Raw genomic sequence first — 15,022 nt, forward strand, 5'->3', positions numbered from 1 at the left:
ATTAGTCCCGGTTGGACTCACGAACCGGGACCAATGCTCTTGCTATATATACAGCACTTAGGAAAATTTGACGAACACATCGCCAGTTGCCCCCGGCCCGCCCAATGACGCCGAGCTCATTGACGCCGCCAGGCTGCCCAGATCGACGCCGTCTGCTGCCCCGACGCCGCCCGCCGCCCCGACGCCGTCTGCGCGCCCCCGTCGTCGCCCCTGCCTCGTCGCCGCCAGGCGCTGCCATGACGCCGCCCGCCGGCCTCCCCCGCCGACACCGTCGTCGTCGCCCGCGCCCATCGTCGCCGTCACCGTCGCCATCATCGCCGGCCACGCCCCTGCCCCGGCCCGCCGTGGTCGTCGTCGACGCCCTCGTCGCCGCCGCTGTCGCCCTCGCCGGCCGCCCCCGTTGTGAGCCGCCGCGCCGTCGAGGCTCTGTGTCCAGTGCTTTTTTTTCATACATACATGTGTATTTTTTTGTTCATTGCATTTTTTTCATATATATAATTAATGTATATATGTATGTGGTAGCTATATGATGAATGGATGTGGCTATGTATGTATGAATATAATGTTCATAGCATTTTTTTGTTTATATATGTTTTTTCATATATGTATTAATTTTTTATTTAGGTTGTTAGTAGATATCGATTTTAGGTTAGTGCATTTTAATTAGGTTAGTGTAGAGGAAAAAGTAAAATAAGGAAAAGGAAGAAAAGAGGAAGAAGGAAGAAGGAAGAAGAAGAAGAAAAAGAATGAGAGGAAAAAGGAAAATAAGAAGAGAAGAAAGGAGAAGAAGAGGAGAGGAAAAGAAGAGGAGAAATAAATAAGAAGAAGAAAAAGAAGAAAAGAAGAGGAGAAGAAGAAAGGAATAGAGGAGAAGAAGAAAAAATAGAAAAAAATTCTATTTTTTCTTCTTGTCCTCTATTCCTTTCTTCTTCTTCTTCTTCCCTCTTCCTTCTTCCTCTTTTCTTCCTTTTCCTTAATTATTTTCCTTTCTCGAGGGAGAAGAAGAAAAAGAAGAGGAGAAGAAGTAAGAAAGGAATAGAGGAGAAATAAATAAGAAGAACAAAAAAGAAGAAAAGGAAGAGGAGAAGAAGAAAGGAATAGAGGAGAAGAAGAAAAAAAATAGAAAAATTCTATTTTTTCTTCTTCTCCTCTATTCCTTTCTTCTTCTCCTCTTTTTTTTCTTCGATCTTCTCCTCTTTTTATTTCTTCTTCGTTTTCTTATGTTTTATCGGGTCTGTCGCCGTCAGGCTGCTCGCCTTCGCCCTCGCCGCCCCCTCGAGATAACTTCGACATGAGGGGCGGTCGATATATATACCCCCTCTCGACCGTGATAACCTATACAACGGCAGCACCCCCCTCGGCCCTCTCGCTCGACCAAAACTCTCGAGGCCACCCAAATTTACCAAGTTAAAAGAGCGTTGTCGTCGAGGCCACCCCAAACCCTTGAAGCGTTGTGTCGAGGCGATCCCAAACCCTAGAGAAGCAGCGTCGAGGCCACTAACATGATTCCTTATTGTGATTAGCTAGCTAGTTCTACGTTTGCCACTAATATATATCCATCTGTACCATGTTTGAATAATAATTGACATGTTGTAAATATTTGCAGAAACTATGGAGCACTACCGAGACGAAGCAACAGAAGCGATGTTGGGGGAGATGATCGCAGAAGGAACTGATGTCATTGCGTCATTTTTCAACGACGTCGTTGGTCAGGAAGGACTGGGTGAAGAAGAGGGCTATGTTCATGATGGCTCCGGCCCATTAATGCCGGTACAAGAAGAGGGCTATGTTCATGATGGCTCCGGTGATGACCCAATGGAGGTACAAGAAGGAGACCGTGCTGACTGCTCCGGTGACCGAACCGAGTCCGGCCAGGTATATATATATATTAGTTAAGCCCGTGCTGACTAGTTAATTGATGCATTCATTGTTTTGGTATATGTACACATATTAATTACTCTCGTCTTTCTTCCTTTTAATTTCTAGCCCTCCGGATCGAGCACAACTTCGGTAAGGAGACGAGGCCCGAAGAAAAAGTTGAGCTCGGATGAAAGGTTTGAGATCATAGAAATCGCGCCCGACGGCGAACCGATTGAACCCATCCGGACAAAGAACGCATTTTCTGCTCAGTGCGGGGTTCTTGTTAGGGACAAGATCCCGATCAGCATCCAGCAATGGTATAAGCCTAAGGACGACCCTGAGGTGTCTTATGTCAATGATATGCAGAAAGAAGATCTTTGGACTCAGCTGAAGGCAAATTTCACCCTACCGCCAGAGGAGGATCCGGAGAAGCCAGTTAAAGAGCAATTAATCAAGTCTTGTGCTCTTAAGAAGATGGCAACCCTATTCAGGAGGTGGAGGAAAGAGTTGAACCATTTTGTCGAAAAAAAGACACCAGAATTCATCGGCAAATATGAGAAGATCAAAGATCACTGGCCCGCATTTGTGGCCCACAAGACATCGGAAAAGAGTAAGAAGATGTCGGCGACGAACAAGCAAAATGCTGCGAAGAAGAAGCTTCACCATCGCACGGGGTCAGGTGGCTACCTCAAAGCCCGGCCTAAGTGGTCCAAGGAGGAGAATGATCTGCTTGAAAAAGGGATCGAACCAGAGACAATGAGATGGCCAGACCGTTGCCGGACTTGGTTCTTCGGGGCTGGCGGAACCTTGGACCCTGTATCAGGGATGTGCCGTTGGACGGACGAGCAACTGGAAATACCAGTCAAGAACCTTCGACACTATATCAATGCAGCGCAGAAAGGGACGTTCGTACCAGACAGGGAGAAGGACGAGCTCACAATGGCCCTCGGGAATCCTGAGCACCCTGGACGGACACGAGGCACGCCAGGCTCCATTCCGTGGAAGGTTGGTTTTCCGGACGCAGGGGGTTACAAAACCCACGAGAGGAGGAAGAAACTGGAGCAGGGCCAACTGCAGGCGCTGCACGAAAGGGTAATGGGGCTAGAGGAACGAGAAGAGGAACGAGAAGCAGCAGATCGCAGCAAACGACCTGCCGAAGCTTCCCCCGAAGCTACCCCGCCATCTCAGCGGAGAAGCAGCGTGGCTTCCACCGAGCTGCTTCAGCCGGAGCATGTCTTGACGGCTCCTGCCAGCTATCCCGTGGATGCTATCACGGAGTCTCAACATTGCCACATTATGGCGCGATGGATGAATTTGAAGGTCAAGGCGGCTGTTGGCTCTGTTTATCCTACTGGATCCGGAGCAACTTATCACTGCCGGCCGATTCCAGAAGGATATGCTAAGGTGATGGTGGATGAAATAACGGAGGGATTTGAGGACCTCCTGCTTGACCACCCTACCGGTGAAGGGGAGACTAGGCTGGGTTCTGCTCTGAAGACTCCATGCCTATGGCGGAAGGAGCTCATCAACCTTCCGAACTGGACGCCTCCGCCTCCTCCTCCTCCTCCGGCGAGTCAGGGCACTCCGCCTCCTCCACCGCCTCCTCCTCCGGCGAGTGACGATCAGGGCACGCGTGGCGGCACTCCGCCTCCTTCTCCGGCGCGTGGCGGCACTCCGCCTCCTTCTCCGCCTGCGCCGGCGCTCCCGAGCAGCCAGCAGCCTCCTCCTTCTCCGCCTCGCCAGCAAGGGCGGAAGAGACCCGCCGCCGCCCCGGCTGCTCCGGCGCGTCGTACTCCTTCTCCTCCGCCTCGTAAGCAAGCACGAAAGAAGACAGACGCCGCAGCCGCTCCGTCTGCTCCGGCGTCTAGCAGCACAACCAGAGGCGGGAGGCAATACAGATACGGTCCACCTCTCAAGCCTCTAGAGAAGTTACCGTACGAGAGGACCGAGGAGGAAAACGATACGATTGTGCGGACCCATGTGAAGGAGTTCTTTGAAGGGGTGAAAGCAAAGAGACATCCACCTCCGGAGGAGAAGGTAGATCCGGTGAAAGCAAAGCGCACTATCGATGCCTGAGGAAACCACCAAAGTCTCCGCCGAGAACCAACTATGAGCGCATTACTGAACAGACATATCTCCAAGCCCAGCGGTCGGGAACTACTGTCAGTGCTAAAAGGTTAAAAGAACGAGCAAAGGGGAAAAAATTGCCCAGCTCGGCGAACAAGCACAGCAATCGTGCCCCCCGCTCAATGTGTCTAATGCTCCGGGGACGGTGGCCGGTTATGGCAATCTTGCAGATTACCTGCCTGACGATCAACTTCCTGATTTCTTGGAGGTGGACGAACACAGATACGAGTACGGGAAGCCTCTCGTCAAAGATGAAAAATCTCTGACAACAATGATGCGAAGATTCCATAATTGGTACATGGAAACCTGCAGAGAGTCTGGGGGTACGAATGCTTTGTATCTGAATATTAAAGAGGAGCACGACCTCGTTGCAAATGATCTGTTGACTGTTCCATTTGATGAGTTCTTCGCGTTCTTCAATCAAAAGGCCCTCGATAAACTAATGGTCTTTTGCTACTGTCTGTAAGTACTATTTCTGTCATTAAGTCTCTATATATAGCTCGGCTCTTTCATTTCATGTATTTATAATTAATTATCCTCAATATATTATGCAGATTGAAGATCGTCGAGTGCAAAAAACAAGAAATTTATGATATTGGGTTCATTAACACAAATATCATAGATGAATTTCTGGTTAAAAAGGACGTCAAAGAGGCCGAGGACAACTTGCTACGATCGTTGATCAAAAATCAAAACAAAGATACCATACTCTTTCCTTACAACGGCAAGTGAGTGTTACTGTCGTGTGCATATTCGGTTTCCCTTATTACTCGAGCGAGGTTATAGTAATGTAATTGATGAGTTATGCATGCGTGCGCAGGTACCACTATGTTCTTCTGGAGATTAAGCTTGAGCGGGGACTAGTAACCGTCTTAGACTCGAGACGGAAAGATCCCAAAACCTATGCGGACATGACTGAATTGCTCAACAAGTAAGTTCAATCGATCATTATCGCACCATATCGGCAACTTTTTGTTCATTTCCTGATATCTCAAGTAATAATAATTATTTTCTTTGTCTTGCAGGGTTTGGAAACAGTTCACCGCAGAAGCTCCGGGACTGCCGAAGGAGCTGCGATATACATACCCGAAAGTAAGTACTACTGGCTAGCTAGTTGCGCGCATCTCCCGTTGATTCTATAGCTATACTTTCATCAATGCCATTTATAATGCTTCATTATCAGTTTGATTGACCTCTATTTCTCGTAAAGTGCTTGTGGCAGGAACAAGGGAATGATTTCTGTGGATACTACGTGTGCGAGTTCATCCACAACGCGACTTTGAAAAACAAGCGGGGCTACTCTAAAAGACAATATGAAGTGCGTAAGCAATAATATTCACAATTTCATTTTATTACACCATCATTTCTGTTGAGTTTCATTCATATATATGTATTAATTAACCCCCTTCTTCAAATTAGACGTGGCAGATGCGGAATGAACTCCTAGAACCAGATCGCATGAAAGCAATTCAAGAGGAATTGGCGGGATTCTTTCTTGACCACGTCATCAATAAAGCCGGAGAATACCATGTGGAAATTGATTTCAATTGCTAGGGGATTGTAATTAAGAGATCTTATACATATTGTACATGTATGTAGCCAGTAGCGTCGGATACATGATATACGAAAACTTGTTGTTCGACCAATCTCTCGGAGAAGGAGAGGTCGATCAATCACTTCTCTCGGTATGCATGACGAACTTCTGTACTCAATGGTTCTCTCATCACTTATGTATATATAGTACGTAGCGTCGACCAAGCACGGACATAAGAGAGGACACTTCTCTCTATTAATTAGCTAGCTAACACAATATATGAAACACCTAAATTAACCCCCCAAAACCCCCAACCCCCCTTCTTTAAAAAAAACAAAAACCCCAACCACTGGAATGCTGACGCGTGGATGCCTTTTGGTTCCGGTTGGTACCACCAACCGGGACCAAAGGCCCCCTGACTGGGCTCGGCGCACAGGGCCACGTGGTGGCACATTGGTCCCGGTTCGTGTTTGAACCGGGACTAATGGGTGGAGGTATTAGTAACGACCCATTAGTCCCGGTTCATGAACCGGGACTAAAGGCCCTTACGAATCGGGACTATTAGGTGTTTTTCTACTAGTGATGGGGTAGGGTTGTCAATGAGAGGAGGCAATGTTCCCGCCCGGGATGGATCGTTTCCTGTTGTGCCAAACAGGTCGAGGGTTGATATTAACCAGGATGAGAGAGGTTAGGATACAAACTTCAGGGATTTAGGGGTTGTTTGGATTGTGACTACATTTGCCATATATTGCCAGGGCCGTACCTGAGAAAAGGGAGGCCCGGTGCGAAATCAAATTATGGGCCCTTGGCATTTTTTCATTTTCTTAACTTTTCCAGGTCATGACTCATAGTTCCTTTTTTTGACATCATGACTCGTAGTTCCTAATTCTTCCGAAGAAACTGAAGAAGGTAAAACTAAGAGACAAACATCCAATGTTAAAAATTGGACATATACAGATAAAGAGGATTGAAGCTACCTTAGCCTTCAATTGCAGTCAGGCTCCAATTGATGCTGATGCACATAAGTTGCAGTGCTGGCAACAGGCAGCTAAGTGGTCGAGAGAAACACTGATATGCAACCCTACCGATTTGAGATCTGAGAAGAATAGAACACAAATAAAAAAATGGGGATTGAGAGTGGAACGTTACCTATTGGAAGTTCATCGCAATGGGTTATTTGTGGAAATAGCATAGAATTAGCAGATGGGGATTGGTAGTGGAACGTTACCTATTGAAAGTTCATCGCAATGGATTATCTTGTGGTAAATGTGAAAAAAAAGAAGATGGGGGATTCAGAGTGGAACCTTAGCAAGGAAATAATGTTGATGAGGATTTAGGAATTATGAGTAAACTAAGGATCAAGGAGTGAAGATTGATGAGGAGTAAGAAGCCGAAGAGTAGATAGAGAACCATGCGTGAGAACCTCATTTTTTTATGGAAAAAGGAGCCATGCGTTGAGGAGAGGCCGGATAATTTCTTCATGCAGGTTCCCATGTAGTAGTATTGGCTGAGTTAATTAAGCGCCAGGTTCCCATGCGTGAGGAGAGGCTAGTACGTTCCTGCCTTGGTTATTTCAACCGTCCATGGTAACAAGTGTACCTACCTCCTACTAACCCCAGCAATTAACTAATACTCTCGCTGATTTGGGGGCCCTGCTGACTTTGGGGCCCTGTGCAGGCGCACACGCTGCACATGCGCCTGGTACGGGCCTGTATATTGCCATATGATTTTTGCCACACTTGTCACACTTTTCTTAATTGAGTTGCTCAAATTGTTAGCCACACTTTGGCTTGCTTAAGAAAATCTTACCATACTTTTTGTGTCTATGACATGTGAGATTTACTGCTTATAAAAATATTCTTGCCTTAGATGTGGTTAGAATCAAACACCTAAATAATTTTGATCAAACTTGTTTAAAATGAGGTGTAATAAAGTGTGGCAAGATGTGACTTGGAACCAAACAGCCCGTTCGTTAGATGTGGGGAAGCAGCCGTGGATGTCCTTTTTTTTCTCTCCCCGCGTCTCTCCTGCGTTGTGTTGCGGCGGACGGGGGCCCCACGGCGCGAGGCGACGGGAGCAGCGCCGCCACAGAAAGCAGCACGCGGCCGGGCCACCACACACACGCACGCACAGATCTCTGCCACTGACGGCCCGAGCGCCGTCCTCCGCCACAACTTCGCCATGGGCGCGCGCTAGCCCCGCCCTTCTTATCCCCGTTCCCCGACCACCTATGGCCGCTGCTGCCCCTCTCGTCCCATGGCACTCCTCGCGCTCCGCCTCGGCCACGGCAGCATCCTCCCCGCCCCGCCGCTCCGCCCCCAGCGCCAGCGCCAGCACCTCGTCGTCTCCTGCAGCGCCGTGAGCGACGGGGGCGCGGCGGTGGTGTGGTTCAAGCATGACCTCCGCCTCGACGACCACCCGGGCCTCGTCGCTGCCTGCGCCGAGCCCAGCCGCCCCGTCGTGCCCCTCTACGTCTTCGACAGCCGCATCCTCGCCGGTGAGTCGCTGCTCGGTTCTACCGTCGAGGTGCCTGCGGTCGGGACGGGGTTGAGGAATGGGGATCGGTAGTGCACGGGGCGTGTTCGGTACAATGCCTTCACCGTATGGCGCTTGTGTGCTGGCGCGAATTCTCTGCCGTGTCGTCCTGCTTCACAGCTTCAGCAACATTGATGCGACAGCTAGTTTGCTTTTGACGCTTGGTTTAGTGGTTTTGTAGAAATGCAAAGCAAACAAACGCCAAATCACACCGGGCAAGGTCTCCCTTGTAAAATTGAACTGTCAGGTGTTGTCCTCGTTGCCATTAGCATGCTGGTGTAAGACGCAGTTTGCCATTTGCCATAGACACTATTAAATGGACAAACCAGTTCTTCCTTGTACCACATCGCAATTGTTGCTTCTCAGGATAGTGTGACTCCATTCGAATCCCCACATGTAGGTTAATGTTGCCAAATTGTGCATAACACCTGCCTGTCAGGCCAATAAGGTCTGAAGAATGAGACTTGGGTGCTGTAAACTAGGTCACCGATACTGTTTCTGCTTCTCCAATGATTGAATTATATACCTCTTAATGAACATGCGTAAGCAAACCCTGACTTGTCTAAAACATGGTTTAACAACATGAACCATTAAATGCTATTTGACAGTTGACATCTAATGGGTTTTTTAGCAGGCAGATTTCCTGCCGGCTTAGTTTCAAAAACATTTAGACTGTTGACATTCACATTGGTATCAACTCTTTAATACTTTACAGGTTACTCAGACACAAGGCTGGAACTTCTACTTTTTGCTTTGAAAGACCTTAAGTTGGCATTGAAGTCTCAACGGTCTGATCTGCTCATAGGCTTGGGAAATGCTGAAGATGCTGTTCTGAAACTCGCAAACGAGGTCGCTATGCAAGGTTCATGTTGAGAATTGAGGTTTAAGAGTATATGCATACCCTCCTAACACATCCGGATCTCCTGATTGCATGCATTGGTGGAGTATAACAGGTACAAGCGGGTGTCATTTATACAGAAGAGGAAGTTGAACACAGTGTGTGCAGTGTTTTAGCCAATGTTGAATCTTCTTTGTCTAATGGATCGTTCACACGGGGAAACCCTCCTGAGATAAAGTTCTGGACTGCCCCATTGTATGATTATAAGGTAGTTAAAGTTTGATATCTCAGGTGTTGAACTCTCTTTATTATCATATAGCAAATTGATCATGTATGGCATGCTGAAGTGATCATTCCACCAGAGTTTGCGGCAACTGTCAACATCACGCAACCAATTTTTGAATGAGAAATTCTCGACAACTACAGCTCTCCCTGCCCCCACTCTTCCTACTCTAAATGTGGAGTTAGACACAGGTGCACTTCGATTCCATTCGTTTTGGCTGATAATTATATGTTTCCTTGAACATATCGGTGTGTCCATTTAGATATTACAACAGTTTCCTGTTCAGGTTCTCTACCCACACTTGAAGAACTAAAGGTATTCCTGAAAGAGAGCAGAATGGCACAAGATAATTGGGTTCCTATCAAGAGCACGTCAGCAAGATCTATGCTAAAAGCCGCCCTCATTCAGAGGAAGATTAAAAGTAATGTTTCCTTAAGTGACGGCGATGGAGGAAACATAGAAGATATCACCACAAGTGCTGGTGCATCAGGGAGGAAAATAGCTGGTTCAATGTTTGCATCGGAAAGTTCACTTGAAGTTAGAGGTGGAACGGATATTACTCTGGATGCTTTAGAAGCTTACCTGAAATACCTAGAAGGCACAGGAAAGGCTAGTTGGCAAGAGTATGTATCATGTCCTGTTGTTTTCATTTAATCAGATTCTTATTAGATGGTTTGTTCACTCGAAGCCAACATTATTATTGTGGTTGTATTAAGAAAATGTTGCCTAGCACCCATTCCCAATGAAATGACTTCTTGTTTCAACCTGTTATTTATGCAATATAGTCTTAGCATTAGTATATATCATCATTATCCATTTCTGTTAACAGGTTTAATTATATTCTTTGTCCAGGTTGCATGATAAGGTGCGCTTTGCTGAAACCAGGGATGGTGCTTCGTTTCACACGTTATTTGGTAATGCAATTCAGCTTGGAGTCATATCTAGGAGGAGAGCTTACCAAGAAACTATTCAATATGAGAGAGATCGCAATGCTGGCTTTCTATCACCGTTTGGATACTCAACCCCTACAGTGACATCAGCAGTAGATGCTATCTGTTCATTGGAGGTAATTGATATATTCCCCAGTATTATTTTCAATATCCTGCCTTTTTCACCTCTTCTGGACTCCCCTAACAATCTATTTGTTCACATTAAAGTGGTACTGGCTCTTGGCATTGAAATCCCAAGTATCCATTGAGGAAAATTATCCTTTAAAGTTTTGGAGATGGAAGGGTTATCTTATACAGGTAAGTTGTATCTCTTCCAGTTCCACCCTCTCTTGTACATAGGCGGATGTACTCTGCTTCCAATGCATCAGCATCCATTACCAAGTATCAATTTTGGTAGGTTGCCCACCTAAATGAAAACAAGAGGTCGTGATTCATACTCTTATCCATGTTTGTATCACGACCTCTTGTTTTCATTTAGTTTTCAATAGAGTTGCCAAGCATGAGAGTATTACCTTATCCATGTTGGTGGGCAACATATAAAAGGAAACTAGTCTTGATATAGGATGGTGAAAAGCAGCAATCCTTGTCTGGACTGAATATTGATAAATCAGACAACAACTGTGGGTCAACAACAATTTTCAAAGGATCACTGTAATTGTCCCACTTGCACTTGTATCCTTCCACAACTCACCATGATCTATATATACAATTAATTCTGGTCTAGCAGTTGAGATGTGAGTTACCATTGCCAATTTTACTTTATAAACGGACACCTATGCAGATGGGTAATAACACTCTACACATCCCAAATTAGCATCACATAGACTAAGGATGCTTCTAAATGAAGTTAAAGCTTTTATTCATCAGTGCAGTACCTCTTTTCTCAAAGTCAGATTATTATTTTCTTTCAAAAGCTAATAAAAAAGTACATCTTGGTTCCCATCTGTTGGCTCTGTGTGATCACTGGGTCTTGGTGGAACCCTGCATTGTGTTAATTGATTATTGCAATTGTATGCAGTATATATCTAACATGGACTAGTTTTTTTCACACAAGCTTGTCTCATGGTGTTATCAATAGACTTAACACACAGCTTGATGATCCTTCTTCGATGAATATATACTTTTTACTTTTCAAATTTATTAGATTCTTTTCTTTATGCTTCTATAGCTTGTGCACATTCAGCATATCTTTTTTCTGCTTGGTCTTGCGGTTATGCAACTAAATTTATCGATGTACGCAATTTTGTTTAGATCGCTTCCTGGGATTTCATCATTTAATTTTTTATTGGCAGTATACATCTGTTGGCCATGAAGGTCCTGCAGTTCTTCTCGTGCATGGCTTTGGAGCTTCCTTGCAGCACTTTCGTGATAATATCAGCAACATTGCTGATGAAGGACACCGAGTTTGGGCAATTACCCTTCTTGGCTTTGGGAAATCAGAGAAACCAAATGTTGACTATTCAGAACTTCTGTGGTCAGAATTACTGAGGGACTTCATTGTTGATGTTGTGAGGGAGCCTGTTCATCTTGTAGGCAACTCTATTGGAGGTATGCTTTGACATACTAATCTTTCAACATTGCTCGGTGACGGGCAATAAGCCAAAAACAACTTCGTTTGGAATAATCTTAATTTAATCATTTTCTTGCTGTAATATTCTCAGGTTATATCTGCGCTATTGCTGCTGGCTTATGGCCTTCCCTTGCAAATTCTCTTGTTCTTCTGAACTCAGCTGGTTCAGTTGTTCCAAATTACTCCTTCATCCCACTGAGTAAAGTAAGGCAACGAGAATTCAATGGAATTACTTCGATTTAAATTATGTTTACTGATTCAATGCTGTACAATATTTATGGGTCAAAGATGTGAAGTGCTAGTTGCATCAGTTAAACATACCATATGTTTGCCATGAAAATTAAGAGCAAGCATATTTTTTATTGTATTAGTGTTTGAGATATTGAATATCTATGTGGGGTTGGGGGGTCTCATTCATTTTCATGTGTCTGCAAACTCACAACAACATAAAAAATATAAGTACCAGAACTCGGTAATATTGTTTGGTCCACATCGATGTCTTCTTGAATAGTAGATCAACATATTGTTAGCTGTTAAAAGCTCTATTGTGAAAATTAATTTTGGATGCAATGTTTGTTTCTTATTTTTGGTATGGAAGCATTCACAACTCTGATGGCTAATATATTTCAGGTAAAAGTTTTAAGGTCCAAATATATATCATTGATACTTGTATTCAGCCATTATCCAAAGGGAATTATGACATGGAAGACATAAACAAAGAAAAGCATAATCTTTTATATTGGACTTTAACATCTGAGCTGCATTAGTTTTATATATTAATTTGATGCTATTATATGCGACACGTACAGGAAGGACGGACCTCATGGCTTTCAAGGTTGCAGGCACGCCTCCTTTTGCTCTTTTTGAGGTCAAGGGCAGGAGGCATTCTCAAGGGATACTATCCTACTGTATGTGTATCTTCAAATGTGCCAATTTTTTTTTTTATATTCACATAGTACCTATTTGTTAATATTTACTAAGAAATACTGTCCTTCTCATTTGTAGAGAACTGAACGGGTTGACAAGCCACTCGTGGATGAGATTATAAGAGCTGTATCCTCAGATCACACAGTATATGTTTTACAGACTTAATTTTCACTTCGTGCACCGTATTCTGCATTTATTTCCTTAAGAAACAAATGCAGTCATATGACCCTGGTGCAACAACAGTTATCGAGAGCGTATTCAACTTCAATCTTTCAATTCCTCTTAATTTTCTATTCGATTCTTTTGGAGGGAACATCTTAGTTATTCAGGTATGTGCCTAACATCATCCACGGACATCGTATCTATTTATACCAATACCTATGTAGTTGACTGTTGACATATGTGAGGCTAATTCTGTTACTATTTTCTTATTTTGAAAAAGGGAATAAAAGATCCGCTTATAAAATCCGAGTCATTCGTTTCCATGCTTAGAGAGCATTGCAGCAAGGTCCAAATTAGGGAGTTAAATGCAGGTGACTGAGAATCTTCTCCTTTCCCCTCTCCTCTCTATTTTGTGTTTGGCTTTGGTTCTCATAATAAAACACAACAGGTCATGCTCCGCATGATGAAGTTCCTGATGAAGTGAACTCCTTACTGTCTGAATGGATGAAAACGAACAAGACTGAACTTAAGCCAGCTTTGGAGAAGTCCAAGGCAATTTAGGTAACATTTCGTTTTCAGGGCACCCTTTCCGTCAGGCTGTTTGTATAATATCATCGCCTCGTTGGAGCCATTTGATAACACATGTATCCCATGTATTTCCAACAATTCTGTACAAAACATTACCTTACAGATATGGTTACCTCTTAGGTGACAAAAAGAACATGAGTTGCTAACGTTGTACAGAATCACATATGTACATCAGTTATTAGTTTTGTACCATCTTTTGGCAATTTCAATCAAAAGGAAAAAAACTAGCATCAGTGTTTTTCTTAGGCATAGCAACTTGACAGAATGTGACATGCAATTTGCACTCGCAACGAACTTACTAGTGGTTCCTAAAGTTGCTTTTGATCATCGTATGGATCTGGACCAGAGAATCAACCTTGAACCCGACAGTGCGAGTAATGTCCAACCTAATCATACATGCTTTTGATCTCATTGTGCAAGTTATGTCTAGTCATAAATCATAAATACATCTGTACTTGCTTACTGCTTGCTTGCACTCCACTTATTTTATTTGGCATGGCGTGGATGTGGCCACTTGATGAATATGCATGCCAACTTATTGTACAGATTTTTGTTTCTTTTTCCTCTACCAAATTCCCAGGAAGCCGATTGTAATTACTTCACTGAACCATCCTCCAGGACAATTAATTATCTTAACTTTCACGAAATGAATCGGCTAGTGTTTTTCTTTTATGGTGGAGACTAGGGAATTCCATCTCCCAGGGGGTTCAAAACTTGTGTCAGGCAGGATCACAGTTGTCACAGGGTGCTTTCATCGAAGTGTGTAGGATCATGTTTAAACGTCCTAAGCTACTACTCAAGGAATCATATCATCATTACTATTATTATTTTCGTTACTTATTTTTATTTTTATTGTCGTTGTTGCTATTGTTATAATCATCATCATCCGTCATTTTCTTGTCCATCTGATGCTATCTAGAAACTGGTTTACGACTGACGCCTCCAGGTGCATGCTTACAGTCTTCCATACTGAACAATCCTTCTTTGCTACAGAAAGGTGTCTTCCTCGGCAATGGACCATGGTTTCATCATGATGAGCATGCACTACGTCATTATTGCATTTATCGAGCTCCATTCAACGTAATATCGACCAATCGCTGGCGACATGCACCCTTTGGAAGATCATGCGATGCCCCTATCAGTTTGGTCGCCTTCTTTCTCCGTTGAGAAAGAACCGAGCATTAGCACTCCACGACAGCAACCTCTCCACTGTTCTTAGAGTCGAGAGTGATATCATGTCAGTCATGATACATGGTGTGATTAATCTGCCCTCCTTTTGCGTTGATGTGCAATCTTCAGTGATTTGCTTGGCCTTTTTCTCGAGACTGTGATTTGCTTGGCTTTGCTTTGCATTTCAAGGAATCTTGTACGTAGGTCCAGCATCAGCAGCACTTGATATATCCCTCTTAGTACGTACGATCTTGGTTCTTTTTACTTGAAGTTTTTTACGATATGGTATCCAGTTTACGGATTTGATTGCGACCTTATCTAATTACAGGCTAGTACGATAGTGTATGATGAGAAGGTCTTTTTATGATGAATCTACCAATAACATGTGCACATGAAACTAGGTAGGCACTGTCTTCTGATCCAAGTATTGAAAGGCTGAGGCATGAATGCTGAAGTGACACCTCAAAAACGTCGAAGG

At 44.2% G+C, this 15,022-nt stretch overlaps 1 protein-coding gene across 3 annotated transcripts; it reads left to right on the top strand.

Annotated features, from left to right (window-relative positions):
* The first annotated feature begins 7,644 nt into the window (after window positions 1–7,644).
* On the top strand, window positions 7,645–14,808 carry LOC123112821 (uncharacterized). 3 transcript variants are annotated; one of them, XM_044533923.1, is made up of 15 exons: window positions 7,645–8,018; window positions 8,772–8,905; window positions 9,010–9,162; window positions 9,257–9,368; window positions 9,464–9,800; window positions 10,030–10,243; window positions 10,335–10,424; window positions 11,420–11,675; window positions 11,789–11,901; window positions 12,507–12,605; window positions 12,703–12,750; window positions 12,843–12,953; window positions 13,067–13,157; window positions 13,235–13,347; window positions 14,294–14,808. In XM_044533923.1, exons 1-14 carry the CDS (start codon window positions 7,778–7,780, stop codon window positions 13,345–13,347), a joined length of 2,112 nt encoding a protein of 703 aa, XP_044389858.1. In that variant the 5' UTR covers window positions 7,645–7,777; the 3' UTR covers window positions 14,294–14,808. The 3 variants fall into 3 exon arrangements, with proteins under 3 accessions (XP_044389858.1, XP_044389859.1, XP_044389857.1); XM_044533924.1 differs by having other exon boundaries at window positions 14,335–14,808; XM_044533922.1 differs by having other exon boundaries at window positions 7,646–8,018; window positions 14,368–14,808.
* Window positions 14,809–15,022: the final 214 nt, after the last annotated feature.

This window comes from Triticum aestivum, chromosome 5B (genome assembly GCF_018294505.1).
Source record: "Triticum aestivum cultivar Chinese Spring chromosome 5B, IWGSC CS RefSeq v2.1, whole genome shotgun sequence".
NCBI classification, from domain to species: Eukaryota; Viridiplantae; Streptophyta; class Magnoliopsida; order Poales; family Poaceae; genus Triticum; species Triticum aestivum.

Coding starts and splice junctions, on each gene's coding strand:
- LOC123112821 (XM_044533923.1), top strand. CDS start 7,778: ATGGCACTCCTCGCGCTCCGCCTCGGCCACGGCAGCATCCTCCCCGCC. Junction 9,801..10,029: donor GGAAAGGCTAGTTGGCAAGA/GTATGTATCATG, acceptor TTCTTTGTCCAG/GTTGCATGATAAGGTGCGCT. Junction 12,606..12,702: donor TCAAGGGATACTATCCTACT/GTATGTGTATCT, acceptor TCTCATTTGTAG/AGAACTGAACGGGTTGACAA.